At 37.9% G+C, this 14,927-nt stretch overlaps 1 protein-coding gene across 3 annotated transcripts in view; it reads left to right on the plus strand.

Annotated features, from left to right (window-relative positions):
• The window catches only part of HEATR1 (HEAT repeat containing 1), a 34,177-nt gene extending 19,611 nt beyond the window's left edge, over nucleotides 1-14,566 (plus strand). For 2 of the 3 annotated variants that reach the window (XM_010706987.4, XM_010706988.4), the window contains exons 24-45: nucleotides 84-215; nucleotides 792-898; nucleotides 1,675-1,818; nucleotides 2,639-2,757; nucleotides 3,097-3,218; nucleotides 4,015-4,143; nucleotides 4,276-4,506; nucleotides 5,185-5,311; nucleotides 6,004-6,170; nucleotides 6,740-6,786; nucleotides 7,581-7,704; nucleotides 8,534-8,674; nucleotides 8,879-9,168; nucleotides 9,687-9,837; nucleotides 10,357-10,515; nucleotides 11,073-11,210; nucleotides 11,416-11,520; nucleotides 11,610-11,778; nucleotides 12,475-12,629; nucleotides 12,999-13,157; nucleotides 13,810-13,918; nucleotides 14,344-14,566. In XM_010706987.4, the coding sequence (XP_010705289.1) occupies nucleotides 84-215; nucleotides 792-898; nucleotides 1,675-1,818; nucleotides 2,639-2,757; nucleotides 3,097-3,218; nucleotides 4,015-4,143; nucleotides 4,276-4,506; nucleotides 5,185-5,311; nucleotides 6,004-6,170; nucleotides 6,740-6,786; nucleotides 7,581-7,704; nucleotides 8,534-8,674; nucleotides 8,879-9,168; nucleotides 9,687-9,837; nucleotides 10,357-10,515; nucleotides 11,073-11,210; nucleotides 11,416-11,520; nucleotides 11,610-11,778; nucleotides 12,475-12,629; nucleotides 12,999-13,157; nucleotides 13,810-13,918; nucleotides 14,344-14,432 (3,114 nt within the window). In that variant the 3' untranslated portion in view covers nucleotides 14,433-14,566. The remainder of the gene's footprint in view (nucleotides 1-83; nucleotides 216-791; nucleotides 899-1,674; nucleotides 1,819-2,638; nucleotides 2,758-3,096; nucleotides 3,219-4,014; nucleotides 4,144-4,275; nucleotides 4,507-5,184; nucleotides 5,312-6,003; nucleotides 6,171-6,739; nucleotides 6,787-7,580; nucleotides 7,705-8,533; nucleotides 8,675-8,878; nucleotides 9,169-9,686; nucleotides 9,838-10,356; nucleotides 10,516-11,072; nucleotides 11,211-11,415; nucleotides 11,521-11,609; nucleotides 11,779-12,474; nucleotides 12,630-12,998; nucleotides 13,158-13,809; nucleotides 13,919-14,343) is intronic. The other variant, XM_010706989.4, reaches the window with a different exon arrangement.
• Nucleotides 14,567-14,927: the final 361 nt, after the last annotated feature.

A 14,927-nucleotide genomic window follows, 5' to 3' on the forward strand; every position in this document is an offset into this window, starting at 1 on the left:
CTAGTGTGCTCAAGTTTCATTGCTTTTTATTTTGTTGCCTTCTTACAGTAACACTCTCTGTCTTTTCATTTTTTCCTTTGTAGATTACTAAACCATTCTTTGCAGCTCTCTCAGATGGGAAGGTGCAACAAAAGCTACTGAAAATATTGTTTGACTTACTGTTGAATTGTAAGAACCCACTTTGTGCCCAGATGATTAGCAGTGTGTTTAAAGGGGTAAGTGGTAAATTCCAGTACACAGAATTTTGTTTGAACGTATTGCAGTGGTTCCCTGTTGCAACACTGAATGCCCATTGTTTATATCATTTATAGCACTAAAGGAGTCAGAACTACTTGTTATATAATTGTGTTAGTGGCATAAAAATTTAAATAGCTACTTTTAGAAGGTATTTCTGTAGAAGTAATGCATCAGTCATTCATTACACTATGTGAACAAATTCAGTAGAAGTCACTTCTTTCTATTGCACTGATGATCATTTTCTGGGTAAGAACAGTTTGGTTTTTTTTATTGTTACTAGAAGAGTTTTCCCAAAATACATTAATCATAGCTTTCACATAGTAATTTATTGTATTACTTGCACTTTGAATCACTCACTTTCTATGCTACAAGAATTAAAAATAGGAGAGACGTTCAGATATTATGGTGATATAACTTGAATATATGAATATGTGGATTATATACCCATACGTGCATGAAAAGGACACATTTAAAAAGAGAAAGGAGGGGCCATAGATGCATGGTATGGTATGACGCATTGTTCATGTGCAATTACATTATTGCTTTTGTTTCAGATTTCTGTGTGTGCTGAGCAGATCGTTACAGAAATTGAGCCTCCTGAGAAAGCCAAATGTCTGGCCACTGTTCAGCAAACTAGAAGGCAGAAGATGCAGCAACAAAAGTAAAATAATTAGAAATAGAAATATGTCTTGAAAAAGTTTGAAAATATGGCTAATTTCATTATATTTCACAGCTTGTATTGAAAGCATGCATATCTTTTTCTTCATTTCCCTTGTTCAGTAAAATAACTCTGAGCTACTTTCAGCAGCAGAAAACCAACCAGTGTTGCTGTTTTAAAACAGATGAAACTGTAGTCCTAATTTAATTAAATAAATAAAAAAATCCCTCTTACTGATGTTTTAATGTTGGCATTTGCCCTTGGTTTTGTTGGTATTAAACTTCTTTAGTATTAAAGGTGTATGGGCAGACTCCTGTACACGTGGCTAGAGAGCTTAACAATGTTCTTCAAAATGTTGGGTAGTGAAGTGAAAGACAGCATTTTCTTTTAGTTAAAATGGAAATATAATCATTAATTTTTAGGCAGCTTCATCTAGTTTGTTCTCTCCATTCTCATAAAGAAGAAGCTGTCTGAACACTGTTAGAACAGGACGTTGTGTTGGTTTTCTTGGTTTGGCTGGAATAGCTGTTCTTACCTTCTTACTTTATTTCAGTTGGCCTTATTTAACAAACATCACGTATTAGAATGATCCATGTCGGAGTTTTAGTACAAATATTGTCACCTTTCCAGAAGAAAAAGTAAGGGATATTACTAATTTTGTGGAAGAAAGTGTATATACATATATATATATTTTTTTTTAGCTTATGTCTCTATTTTCTGAAACATTTTACTGTCTTCTTTGGAACTGTATATTCTGATTGTTTGTCTTCTCTTTTTAGAAAGCCTCCGGATGCAGAATTGGCACCAGAAACAAGCAACTTCAGCTGGCAGAGGGTTATGCTTGTTCTAGAATTACTGCAGCACAAGAAAAAACTTAAACGTCCACAGGCACTGGTACCTGCACTTTTTAACCTGCTGAGCCGGTAATTTTGTCTCTATAAAACATTCCCTTCTGCAACAGACTTTGTAAAGCATTGAAGTATGAGGTACTTTTCCCTGCTGTGTTGCCAGGTTCTGTAGTTTGCCTTTTTTACATAAAATTTCTTCTAGATACATCAAATAGGTAAATCCTTCCTGCTGTAAGTGAAGATCAGCTTTGAACATCCACATGTCTGTGGGTCCCAATGAGATGCATCCCAGAGCCTTGAGGGAGCTGGCTGACATAGTTGCCAAGCCACTCTTGATATTTGAAAAGACATGGCTGTCAGGTGAAGTCCCTGGAAGAAAGGCAACATCACACTCATTTTAAAGAAGGGTAGAAAGGATGACCCAGGATGACTACACGTCAGCCTCACCTTTGTGAGGGATGATGAAACAGATAGATCCTCCTAGAAGCTATTCTAAGGCATGTGGAAAAGGGGGAGATGATACGAGACAACCAGCAGGGCTTCACAAGGGCAGGTCCTACCTGATCAACCTAGTGGCCTTCTGTGATGGTCTAACTGGGTCAGTGGACAACAGAGCTACTGATGTCATCTATCTGGACTTCACTAAGGACTCGTACGCGGTCCCCCATAACATCTTTCTCTCCAAATTGGAAAGATATGGATTTGATGGGCGGACTGTTTAATGGATGAGAAACTGGTTGCAACAGTATACCCAGTGGCCACTTTCTAGAAGCCTCAATTTAAAACTTCTGTAGAATAAAGATTGCAGTTTCTCATTTACATTTTAATATGTTGTTCGATCACTTACTTTCCTATCTCCTTGTTTCAATCCATGAATTTGTTCTTGAATGCATAGGTGTCTGGAACCTCTGGCATCAGAAGAAGAAAATATGGAATATACAAAGCAGTTGATCCTCAGCTGCCTGTTAAACATCTGTCAGAAACTGTCACCTGATGGCAGCAAGATCCCAGCAGGTAAAAATTGCCAAATATACCCAATATATTTACTGGTACCATCAACAGTACAGCTTTTAAATAATGGATTCTACATTTTTTTTTCTTCTTGGAGTCTACACTGTGTTGTCAAGGGACCTTCATTGTTTTCTGTGTGTGTTTTTTTTTGTTTGTTTTTTGGTGGGCTTTTTGGTGGTTTTTTTTGTTTGTTTTTTGTTTTTTGTTTTGGTTGCTTGGTTTTGTTTTTTTTGTAGATTCTGTAGGTATGGTCTGCAGTTTGAAACCATTGCTTGTACTCGTGTTTTTTCTAGCATGGTTGACCATTAGAGCTTATATTAATGAATTATCTTCTGCTCGCAGATATCCTTGACAAAGAAAAATTCAACGTGGAACTGATAGTTCAGTGCATCAGAATATCTAAAATGCCCCAGACACATCACCATGCATTGCTTCTCCTTGGTGCTGTTGCTGGCATGTTTCCTGTAAGTAGTACCTGAAGAGATAGAGCTTTTTTATTGGAAGAATTTTGGGTTTCACTTTGAGTTTGCCTTTTTTATTTTTGGAGTTACTTTTCTTTGTCACCATCTTTCTACTATTACCTGCTATAAAGCTGAGCTTGTATTATGCGTTAATATTGACTCTGGCAGGATTTCCAAGTTCAGAATAAAAACAAATATTTTGCATCAATCTTACCTTTCTTTTTAAATCTAAAACACTTTTAGCTCACAAAACCCAAAAGAGAAATGTTGCCACACCTTCTTGCTCTAAGTTGAGACAAAGTGTAGGAATCTAATTCTTGAGCGAAGTGACAGAACCACTCCAGCTCTCTTATTGAAGTAATACTGTGATTACAGTGTAGTTAAAAAGAGCCAAAACTTAAATTGAGTTTTCTGTTGTATCATTGTAGATGTTTCAGAAGTATAAAAAGGGCAGAGAGGAGCTGCAGGTCTCCTTATAGCTGCTTTTGCTTGTCATACTACCATAAGACTGAGTTCAATAGTAAAATAATTTTATGAAACTAAACTTAATTTCTACTCTTAAATGATTTGCTTGGAAGTGTATCTTGGTCTCTAAATAGTACTAAGAACGGAATAGTCCCATATTATACATTTAAAATCAGTTAATTGCCAATTTTGGGAAGATAGCAATGAATCTCATTTTATTTCATAGAAATCAAGTGACATCTTTAGGAGTAAGAGATACCTTAAGGTTTAACATACAGAGCAGCACTTCAAAGAAACTAATCTCATCTTTTTTTTTTTTTTTTTTTCTTGTCAGGATAAAGTTCTCCATAACATCATGCCCATTTTTACATTCATGGGAGCAAATGTCTTGCGTCTAGATGACACGTACACATTCCAAGTAATAAATAAGACAGTGCAGATGGTTATTCCTGCTCTTATACAGGTAAATTTGTCCTCCTAATGGAAAGGACTTGGAAAAAAATGAACTGTATGTGCTTTCTCTTATCTGCTGAATTTACAAGAGAGAACTTGTGTTTGGCAATCTGCTTGAACTGCCCTACCTGTTTGTCAATAGGCTGAAGACAGTGATTTGTCAGAGTCCCCAAGAGGTGTGGAAGAGGTGGTGATAAAAATCATCCGTGTGTTTGTGGATGCCTTGCCTCACGTGCCAGAGCACCGGCGCCTGCCCATCCTGGTCCAGCTGATCACTACAGTGGGAGGAGACAGATTCCTCTGGGTTCTCCTGGTGCTGCTATTTGAGCAGTATGTGACCAAAACTGTGACTGTGACAGCAAGCACGGACAAGGTTAGAAGACCACTGGGATCAATTTCTTTATCAAAGGAAGATCTCTTCCTTCCTGTTCAGTTTTGCAAGATAAGACCCTAGTTTTCACTAAAATAATTAGTGAGCTCTGAGCTTGTGCTTTAGCAGAAACTGATGGTGAAGCACCCTGTTACTATGATCTTATTTGTTGAACTTTGGTTGTGACACTACTGAGATACGTCAGTCCTGGCCGTCGTGTAGGATATCTTGAGTTATTCATTGAAAATTGCCTAGAAAAGATTAAGTTTTGTCTAGTTTACACTTGATTAAAATAGTGAGGAAATGTAACTTGTCTCTCTCCTTTAAGTAGTTTTTCAGCCAGGGCATTAAGTGGCTGGAGACATCTTTGATAAAACAAGCATTATTTCAACATTAGTCACCAGCTGGGGTGTAGGACAAGGAACTTATGCCAGCAAGATGAGGTGTTATCCTCTATGAGCAAGCTGATACTGCAGTGCAGATGGAGTGGGCTGACGCTTTCTCCCCGTCCTCTGAAGCTAGGTTCTCTCCAGCAACTTGCTGCTGTTATCCCTTGTGCCAGCCCTCACAGTATGTAGCTCATTATGGCATATTCACAAACTGACTGAAGAGTGTGGGGTCCTTTTAGCTTTTATAAATTATTGAAATAATCACTAGTCTCTCTTTCTAAACTGTAAACAGGATGCTGTGCTGGAAGCAGACACTGAATTTTGGATTTCCATCTGTTGTGAATTCAGCGTACATTGTCAGTTCCAAAGCATGATGAAAATAATCCAGTACTTGACAGAGCTACCAGAGAATAAAGAAGGTAACCACAGAACAGCCAGCAGATGCATATGAACTTCCTTTTACCCTTCTAGATAGAAATCTGGGCAACACAGAATTGCTCTGATGACTTCTTCCTTTTTATTTTTTTTTATTTATTTATTTTTTTTTTCCAATGGTTATGATATGGGTTGTTTTGGTTTGTTTAATCATAGATTCATTTGAGGACTTAAAATCAAATGGTACTCAGAAGGTACAGCAATTCATTTAGCTGAAATAAGCTGTTATTGATAGCAGACATGATCATGATTGTGGGCCTATTGGTCTGTTGTGGTTTTTGGTTTTTATTTTGCTTAAGCATAAAGAAGGAGGTGAACATTAGTTCCTTCTTTTTAAGGAAGGATTTGGTATTTTTGTTGTTTATGTTTTCCTAGGCAGGAAGGGACAGTGAAAGCAGTTTTTACAAATATGTTACATAGTGTATTTGTTTTCCTTCCTCAGAAGCCTCTCTTGTTTCTGTAGCTTTAGCACCAAGAAGAAGGATTGTTAATGTAAAATGATCAGATGACACTGCTGCTCTCAGAAAATCTTTTTTGGAACTTTACCATGATTTTGGATGCTGCAGAATAACTGTCCTTGATTGCCACTTGGTTGTTATTTTCCTTTGTTTCTGTAATCAGAAATCAGATGTCCTTTTTTCCTGTCTGTAATTTGTTTTGGGAATGTTTTCAATAGATGATCCTGGGCCAAAAAAATCAAGAACATGCAAGACAAAGCTAAAAAACCAGGATGGGCAGCTTTTTAATGTAGAGTCTCACTCAGACAAACAACTTCGACATTTCAAATACTTGTCAGTCTCCTTCATGTCACAACTTCTAACTTCTCAGAGTTTGGTGAAAAAGGTAATTCTGGCAGACTGCTTTTAAACTGATCACATTAAGTAACTGTGCGATGCTGTAATTGATGAGATTTAATTTGCTTTTTAGTATGACTTTGTATTCAGAGGTGGAAAAAATATACTGTTCAGTGTATATTACTGACACCTTAATTTACACAGCTCTGAAACATCTCAGTAATTTTCATTATTTTTTAATAGGGCCTTTGCAAATAGACTCGGTTTGTGCAATTGATGTGTAGGTAAAAAAAAAAAAAAAGAAGGGACCCAGTGAATTCACACTGGTTTTATGGAGTCTGAAGTTTCACTCACAGTCTGTGTAATTCCAGCTTTAGTCTGGGACTCACACTGTGAACTCCAAAAAGACAAAATTAATGTTAAAAATTAGTCTGTGAATCTAGTTAGAAATGGTTCCCACTGTTTCAACTGAATGTTAGTCACCAACGTGAAACGTAGATTTACTTCTATGACTAAATTGCCTGCAGTTCTCTGATTTTCTTCTAGAACAGTCTAAACTGCAAATGTGGAGAACTCAGTTTTCATAGTTAACATTTTCATTCTTCCTTTTTAAACAAGGTAGTTGGATGTGAAGAAACAGAAGAGCTACAGAAGATGGAACAGAGGTATGCTTTACATTTGCTCCATTCCTGCTGTTCTTATCCTTTACTGCAATATTTTTTCAGTGTATTTTTTCTTTCCCAAATATTTTTCAAGGCTACTTTTAATACTTCATTCAGCAAGAAGCAGTATTTATTACATAAAGATTACATTTTAATTTTTTTTTACATGGCATATTTGCTTCCTAAAAGATACTATCTGTGTATTTCTGATTGTGCTTATTTACATACTTGACTGTAATTGTTTTATTGTTGATGATGAAGAATTTGAGATTTTTCAGAAAGATATATTGCTTCATTTCTTAAAAATAAATAAATAAATAAAATTAATGGATGTCCCTGTATTGGTGTAAAAAAAAATAAAATAAAATTACTAGTAAATGCAGATTACAATTGTAATCATTGGGTTATAGCAGCCAATAATACAAAATTGAGGGTTTCTTTTGAGGAGGCTGACATTTTATGTTTATTCTAAGTGAAAAGGGATGTAGGATGCATTTGAAATGCTTATTTTTAAACATGGTATATTTCCAGGTTATTTTTGTTTTCATGTTCTCAAATAGAACTACTGTGGTAGGTAGATGTTAATTTGGTAGATTTCTTTAACATGCATATATAATTTTCCTTACTGCCGTAGGTTTTTTTTGTCAATATGTGTATGTGATCTGCCAGTCTCCAGCGGGTGTTTCATTTTCCTTTATTGTTGCTATTTTGTTTGTGAAATTTTATGCTTTCCAGGAACAAAGTTGATTCCCTAAGTGTCCTTGTTATTTACTGAAAGATTGTTTCTTTCTGTCTAGGCTATTAGAAGATGTACTTCACTATATAAACACAGTGGCATCCTCAGTGGAAGGAAACGCAGACAAACCAACAGCCAAATTTTGGAGGGTTCTGCTTAACAAGTCCTATGATATGCTAGATAAAGTATGTCTTGTTGGCCCTTGTTAGCAGTAGGACATTTCTGCTTTTATTTAATACAGTTATAACTATCACGGAAATATTTTTGCTGGATTAGTAATGATCTTGATTGCATGGTGCATCGTTGTTTGAATTCATCTAAGAGCTTTAACAGCTACCTATGACAGCTTAGATAGAACAAGCAGAAAATGAAATAAGGAATGTCTATTTCATCTAGTTCGTATTCTGCTGGCTGGAAGCAGACATTTTAGTGCCTGTCTGGTGGAGAACAGTGGCCCTTTGGCAGTATTTCTCACTGTTAACTCATAAAGTGAGTTTAACTAATGCTTAAAAAATTGCTGTACGTTTCCACGTGGAATTTAAATGGAGAAATGTTCAGTATGCTTTTCTTCCTCATCTTTTTCTGATAGGAAGTGTAGTTGTAGAATTGGGCTGACTGCCCAGTAGCATTAACAGTGCTGTGAAGAAATGTTTCAGTCTTCCTATGAACAGATTGGATTATTTAGCTTACCTGTGAAGTATGTTAGAGTTTTCATGAGATATATTCACAGGGCATCACTGAAAGTATTTTAAGGGAAGGAAGGATAAATGACCAGGATAGATATAGGAACAAGGAAATTGCTGAGAAAATGTTGAAGCTCTTGGATATTGACTAGTTAGCAGTAAAAGCATGCTTAAAGTGCTGTAACTGGAACCTCCTTTGTTTTTTTTGCTTGTCTTAGATACAGCGTTGTTGGCTTATCCTCTTCTTTCATTCTGAAACCCATGTAATAAGTTGAGAGTTTGTCTGCCTTACTTGCATTCATAGCCTTGTTCTGTTTGTGTTCTCCTACAGGTCAATGCCTTATTGCCAACAGAAACCTTCATCCCTGTAATTAGGGGACTGATGACAAATCAGCTCCCATCTGTGAGACGTAAGGCAATGGACCTTTTGAACAACAAGGTACAGCAGCGCACAAAGTGGCAGAAGAGCCAGGTGAGATGAAGGGGTTAAATCAATTCCTTTTGCAGAAAAACAGAGAGATTGTTGTAGAACAGTTTGTATTGTGTAACCTCAAGTACCGAGGCTGTCAGGCACCCACTGAGAGAGGCAGTGAGATCCAGGCTACCTGCCCATAATTACCTTAGGGATCTGAGTTCTAACTGCGTGTTTGAAGTGTGTTTTCTCTTTTGCTCTCAGGTCCGGCAGCTTTTGGAACTAGTTCCTGAGCTCATTGCTATTGTGCAGTGTAACAGAAAGGAAGAAGAGGAGGAGCAAGTCATCAACAGGCAGACTGCTCTGTTCAGCCTCAAGCTGCTCTGCAAAGGTTTTGGCACAGAAAATCCATTGCCGTTTGTAGCTGTTCTGAAAACTGCCATTGATCTGGTTTCTTCAGAGAAGGAGGAAAAGAACGTGATGGGAAGTGCTTTGCTCTGTATAGCTGAGGTCACGTGTACACTGAAGGCCCAAGCAATCCCTCAGCTTCCAAGGTATTGTTGGGTTCTTTTGAACAACAGCAGTCTACCCATGTGTGTTTTGTGTAGATAAAACAAAGGCATTCGTAGTGCTTGAAGCACGCCCTACCCGTGGAACTAAGTTAGCAGGCAAATTGTAGGAGACTTTTACAATAGCTGTTAGGGATTCTGTTGCCCTACTGGAATTGATTATATTTAAAAACACGAGAACCAATACCATTGAAAACCCTGCATGTTATTATTTTGTTCGCCTGCTCAAGAGGAATTCAAGCATCTAACCTGTTGTTCTTGAGACTTATTTCTAATTACAAATAGAAATTTCTTAAATGTCATTAAATCTTTCAAGTAAATCTAACATCTTCACTATCTGTGGAAAAAGAACAGTACAAAATTTTGATTTTTCCCAATTGCACTTGTAAAAAGGGATGTGAAAGTTGTCCCTAATGGCTTAAAGGTTGTATTTTGAGATATTAAATGTGCCTCCAAATGGTCTGTGGTTTCACTGTTCTGTATTTATGCTTGGTTATTCACAGGCTCATGCCATCACTGTTGAAGACTTTAAAAAATAAGAAGGAGCTGATCTCCAATGAGATTTACTTGTTGAGTGCCGTGACTGCTCTGCTGAAGGTTGCAGAAACATTACCGCACTTCCTCAGTCCTTACCTCACAGATTGTTTGCTGCAGGTGAGCCATCTGACCTGTGCAGATATGTAGGGCTCCTTCAAAATTGTTCCAGTTCCTAGAAGCTAAAGAGATGATTGGGTTTTTTTTCTCGCTTTGAAACTGAAGTAAGAGTCTGTGCCATCCGTTTAAGTGGAAGTTCATTACCTGTTACTTTTTCCACTTATGTTCATACCCAGATCACTAAGATACTGAATATGAGTCTGCTCTTCCCTCTCATAGGTTGTAGTTTGCCTCTCTGGGAACAGAGCTGAATCCTGAAGGATCATTTTGCTGTGTCCATTATTTCATCAATGCATCTGATTAACAACTCTAATGAGGCGATTCTGACCCTCTGCCACTGACACATGCATATTTTCAGTCTTCGTCTTCTGAAAACAAGACTGTACACAGATATCCCACTGTAATGGGCTCCAGATGCTACAGGCAGCAAAATTCCAAAATGCTTACACTTGTAAAATTTGTAAAAATAAGTTGTTACGTAATAAGTTGTTGCCTGACTTCCGATGGATCTCCTGACAGGTTGTCCGTTTGGAAAGGATTGCAGTTGAGTTTGGTCCTTCTTCCCAGATAAGCTTACGTGTAACATCATTGAAAACTATCCTAGCTACAAAGCTTGCTCCCAGAATACTCCTGCCTGCAGTTACTAAGTGTTACAGTGAAGTGGCGAATACCAGAAAGGTGAGAATTTTTTCATTCTTTCGCATTGTAAGTAAGTCACTTGCTCTCCTTTGCCTATGGTGAAGGCGGGGAAGAGAACTGACAGATCAAGAGAGTGGGGGGAAAAAATGGGTTGATTTAAAGACAGTTCAACTAGTGCAAAAGAAACAAGCGGTGCAAAAGCAGTCATTTGCCACAGGCAGACAGATGTCCAGCCAGTCCCAAGAAATGGCTTCCTTTTGAGAAACTTGCTTGTTAAATTATTCATGCATCAGAGATCATCCCATCTGCAAATGCCTTGAACATGAGTTAGGAGTCGCTTTCATTTAAGCTTTGCTCCTGTCTCTGTAGGTGCAACCCTTTCAGACGACTTGACTAGTGTATCTCCAGGGAGGGAGTGGGGAGAGCAGATTCTCTTCAGAAGTACTACTAACTAAACTGCTCCCCCCAAAAAGTACAGTAAAAAATGATTTTATTGTTTGTATTCTCACGAGTAAATGCAAGCAGTTCAAAATCAGATCGCCTTATTTGTTTCTTGTGTCAGTGTGACATTTGTCTTTGCCTTGCTTTTGTTTCAGCAGAACTGCCTGGGTCCCCTTATGAATGTTCTGAAGGAGCACATCATCGTGATGGAGAAGGAGCACCTAATATCCCATCAAGCAGAGCTGACAGCATTTTTCATGAAAGCCCTGGATTACCGAACAGATCATGCCCAGGTAGCTTGGTTAGGGGAATGAACAGAGGCAGCTCAGCTTGTATATGCCAATTCTGTTGGTTGTTTTTAGTGCTGTAAATATTACGTTCTGAAATTATTCATGAGGGTAGAGAATATGTTTAGGTATTTTGCCTGAGTTAAAAAATGTTTTGGAAGCTCTTATTCTTACATTTCAGACTTGGAATTGTGCTTTCTAATTTTTCTAGGATGATTTGGATGAAGTTGGTAGAACAGAGATGTACATTATTGATTGTCTAATAAGTATGGTTATGAAACTTTCTGAGGCATCTTTTAGACCCCTTTTCTTCAAGGTAAGGAGCTTAAATATAGTCAGTATCAGCATCTTTGTATTCTCCAGCACACAGATACAGGAACGAGCTAACCTGCCATTCACTTTCAGCTTTTTGACTGGTCCAAAACTGAAAGTGCCCTAAAGGACAGACTGCTGACATTCCACCGGTTAGCAGACTGCATCGCAGACAAGCTCAAGGGTCTCTTTACCCTGTTTGCTGGTCACTTAGTGAAGCCATTTGCTGAGACGCTGAACCAGCTCAATGTTTCAAAAACTGGTAAGTTTTCAGTTACTGTCTACAGAGAAGCACTGACAGACAACTGTTGAAATTAACTTCACAGCACTTATCTTTCACTTACTTCCTCTTTCTCTCATAAATGAAGCATCTTTTGTATTGTGACAGGCTCTGGGCTGCCAGTTACAAAGTTGAAACGTAGGAAAACTTTCAGTGTCAGTCCCAGAGAGTTCCACGAGAATGAAACTGGGTGAAAAGAGGGTGACTTGCTTCTGGCACTTGCCCTTCCTTTTGTTTGTTATTGTTTTTTTCATTGTTCACTTGATGTGCCAGCCTACTGTTACTTGTTGCACCTAGACTCTGCTACCTACCAGCAAAAAACAGATACTACACTTTTTTTGGTATGGGGAATTGTTTCCCTATCTTGTTTATAGTAACCTACATAAATTCTCCATAACTACAGGTACAGCCATGAACTACTGCTCCTGTAGCCTGCAAGTATTTCTTTTTATCAACCAGCTGGTTGTGCATTGCAAAACAGACCTACTAGGGAATTAGCTAAAGGCCAGATAATACCAGATAATATACTGCATCCACTTTCATTGCTGTAAGTGGTCACTACATAATTGCTATATTGTACAACATTTAGCTATGTTTACAACTCATAGTATTTCTAGCTTGCTTATACATTTCTTAATTTTGTGATTTTTCTTTTTCTGCTCCTCTCTTGATACACAGATGAAGCTTTCTTTGACTCCGAGAACAGCACTGAAAAGAGCTGTTTGCTGCTGCAGTTCACCTTGGACTGTCTGCATAAGCTCTTCTTGTTTGATACCCAGAAGTTCCTGAGTAAGGAAAGAGCAGAAACCCTGATGATGCCTCTAGTTGATCAGGTATTTACAAACTCAGAAGAGCAAGCTGTGTCAGCTGCTTTTTCTGTCTGAAGGATTAAAAAAAAAAAAAAAGCAACCAACAGCCACCTCTCAGGCCTCAATCCTCCCCCTTCACACAAAAGGATGAATTCATTCATTGCCTTTCAGCTACTGATGATATTGTTACACTGAAAGCTTTGGATTACTAATTCTTTTATCCCCTTTCTGAACTTCTTCAGTCTTCAAAGTTTATGCATGTTGTTCAGCACATTCCTACTGCTGTACGCTTTGATTCATCCCTTCAGTACTTGAAAGCCTATGCTAGAAGCGGCACTTTGAGCTAGGTTTAACTGAGCCTGGATCTCTATGACAAACATCTTACTTCCACAGCTGGAGAACATGCTTGGAGGAGATGAGAAGTTCCAGGAAAGAGTGACAGCACACCTGGTACCCTGCATAGCTCAGTTCTCCGTGGCAATGGCAGATGATTCTCTTTGGAAACCACTCAATTACCACATCCTGCTGAAAATGAGGCACACTTGTTCTAAGGTTGGGAGCTATCAGAACATATTTCTCTCTGTTGCACTACAAAATGTTAAGTGTCTCCCAAAAACAAGTGGGTTAGCCAAATCACTACTAAAATACTGATATTGTGCTATGCTACCACCAAGTTCCAGAGATGTACGCAACATGTGCTTCTACTCTTACGCTTATTGAAGATCTTCATATGGTTGGCTTGTGGTGGTAGGAAGGTGTTGTTTGTTTTACTTGGTAGCTGTTTGAATAATTTATTTATTTACAAGGAAAAAAAAATACTTTAGAGGGGAAAATGGAAGATAGTTATTTATGAAATGTCAGAGCTGTTGTTTTGGGGTTTTTTTTTTTTTATAAAAGTTTGTCATGACCTGCCTATTTGACTGGTTATATCATGGGAAATTCTTGTTTTTAACCTTGTACTAACTTAAGACATTGTGAAACAGTGGAATAAAGTGGCATTGTAAAGGGAAGTTGAAGACTTCTGTCAGCTAACTTCAAGAAACATAGCTACCTCTTGCAACTTTTTCCTTGTAAAATACCTTAGCCCAGATGCTGAGATTTAAGTTAGCTTAGAATAGTTTCCTTGAGTTGGGAAAAGTCTATTTAAAAGCTAGGTGTGTTTTCAGGAGATGTTTGTTTCCTCACACAGATTGTTTTGTTTTAGGTCCGATTTGCTGCTCTGCTTGCTTTGCTCGAAGTTGCAGAAAAACTGAAGGAGAACTACTTGGTCCTGCTACCAGAATCTATTCCATTTTTAGCTGAGCTTATGGAAGGTAACATTTTAAAATGACCTTAGTGAAGGCAGGCAACTGGCCTGTGACCAAAATGAACACAGTCCCTATAATTCAAAGATTCAGACAAAATAATTGCTGTAGTTGCTATAAATTACATACATTAGTATACTGTCACTTAAACTATGCAGGTTGCAACCTGGAATGGTTCATATCCACCCCTTTCCTAAAGTTCAGTTAGCTAAATTACTGTCACTTCCTCAGTGCTAGAGCCTCCCAAGTCACATATTTTAGATCACTGTTACAGTATAAATGAATTGCCTACCTCCTGAGGTGATGACAAAATACTTTTGAATGTTTTCAGACCTGGTGTTTGAAGACAGTTTCAAACCTTGAGGGATGAGGTCTTCCTAGGATAACTTTGTAATCACTCTTCTACTTACTTCCTGCCTTCTTTCTTTTTCTAGATGAATGTGAAGAAGTTGAACAGCAGTGTCAGAAAACAATTCAGCAATTGGAAGTCATTTTGGGAGAACCACTCCAAAGTTACTTTTAAGTTTATCCTCTTTGTTTTTATACTTTGTCTGAATAGTGTTAACTTCACATGTGCCCTGTGTTACAGGCAAATTGTTGTAGTGATTTTTATCTGATCTAAGATCTTAACTTTTTAAATAAAAAATACTGTAAGAACATGGCTTTATCACTTCTGGATGATCTAGGGTTCACTTTTTTGTCATCAGATGACTTCCCTTAACATTAGGAAAACAAAGTAAGCTACAAACAGATACTGTTCACTGACAGACAACATGTGAGACTGTCCTTGACTACCCTGTGGCTGGGATCTGCACTTGCTGTATGTGTGGGGGCCATCCTGCTACAACAGTACTCACTCATGAACCCATACCCTGCAATTCTGGTAACACATGACATAATGTACATTATTTTTACAAAGTAAAAAAATTAACCCACTGAAGATTCTGAACAGAAAGCTACAAGAAGGTCCTGAAAGAAAGCAATTCTACTCATGCTGATGTTCACATGAGAACATTTC

Source organism: Meleagris gallopavo, chromosome 2 (assembly GCF_905368555.1).
Source record: "Meleagris gallopavo chromosome 2, MGAL_WU_HG_1.1, whole genome shotgun sequence".
In the NCBI taxonomy this organism is placed as follows: Eukaryota; Metazoa; Chordata; class Aves; order Galliformes; family Phasianidae; genus Meleagris; species Meleagris gallopavo.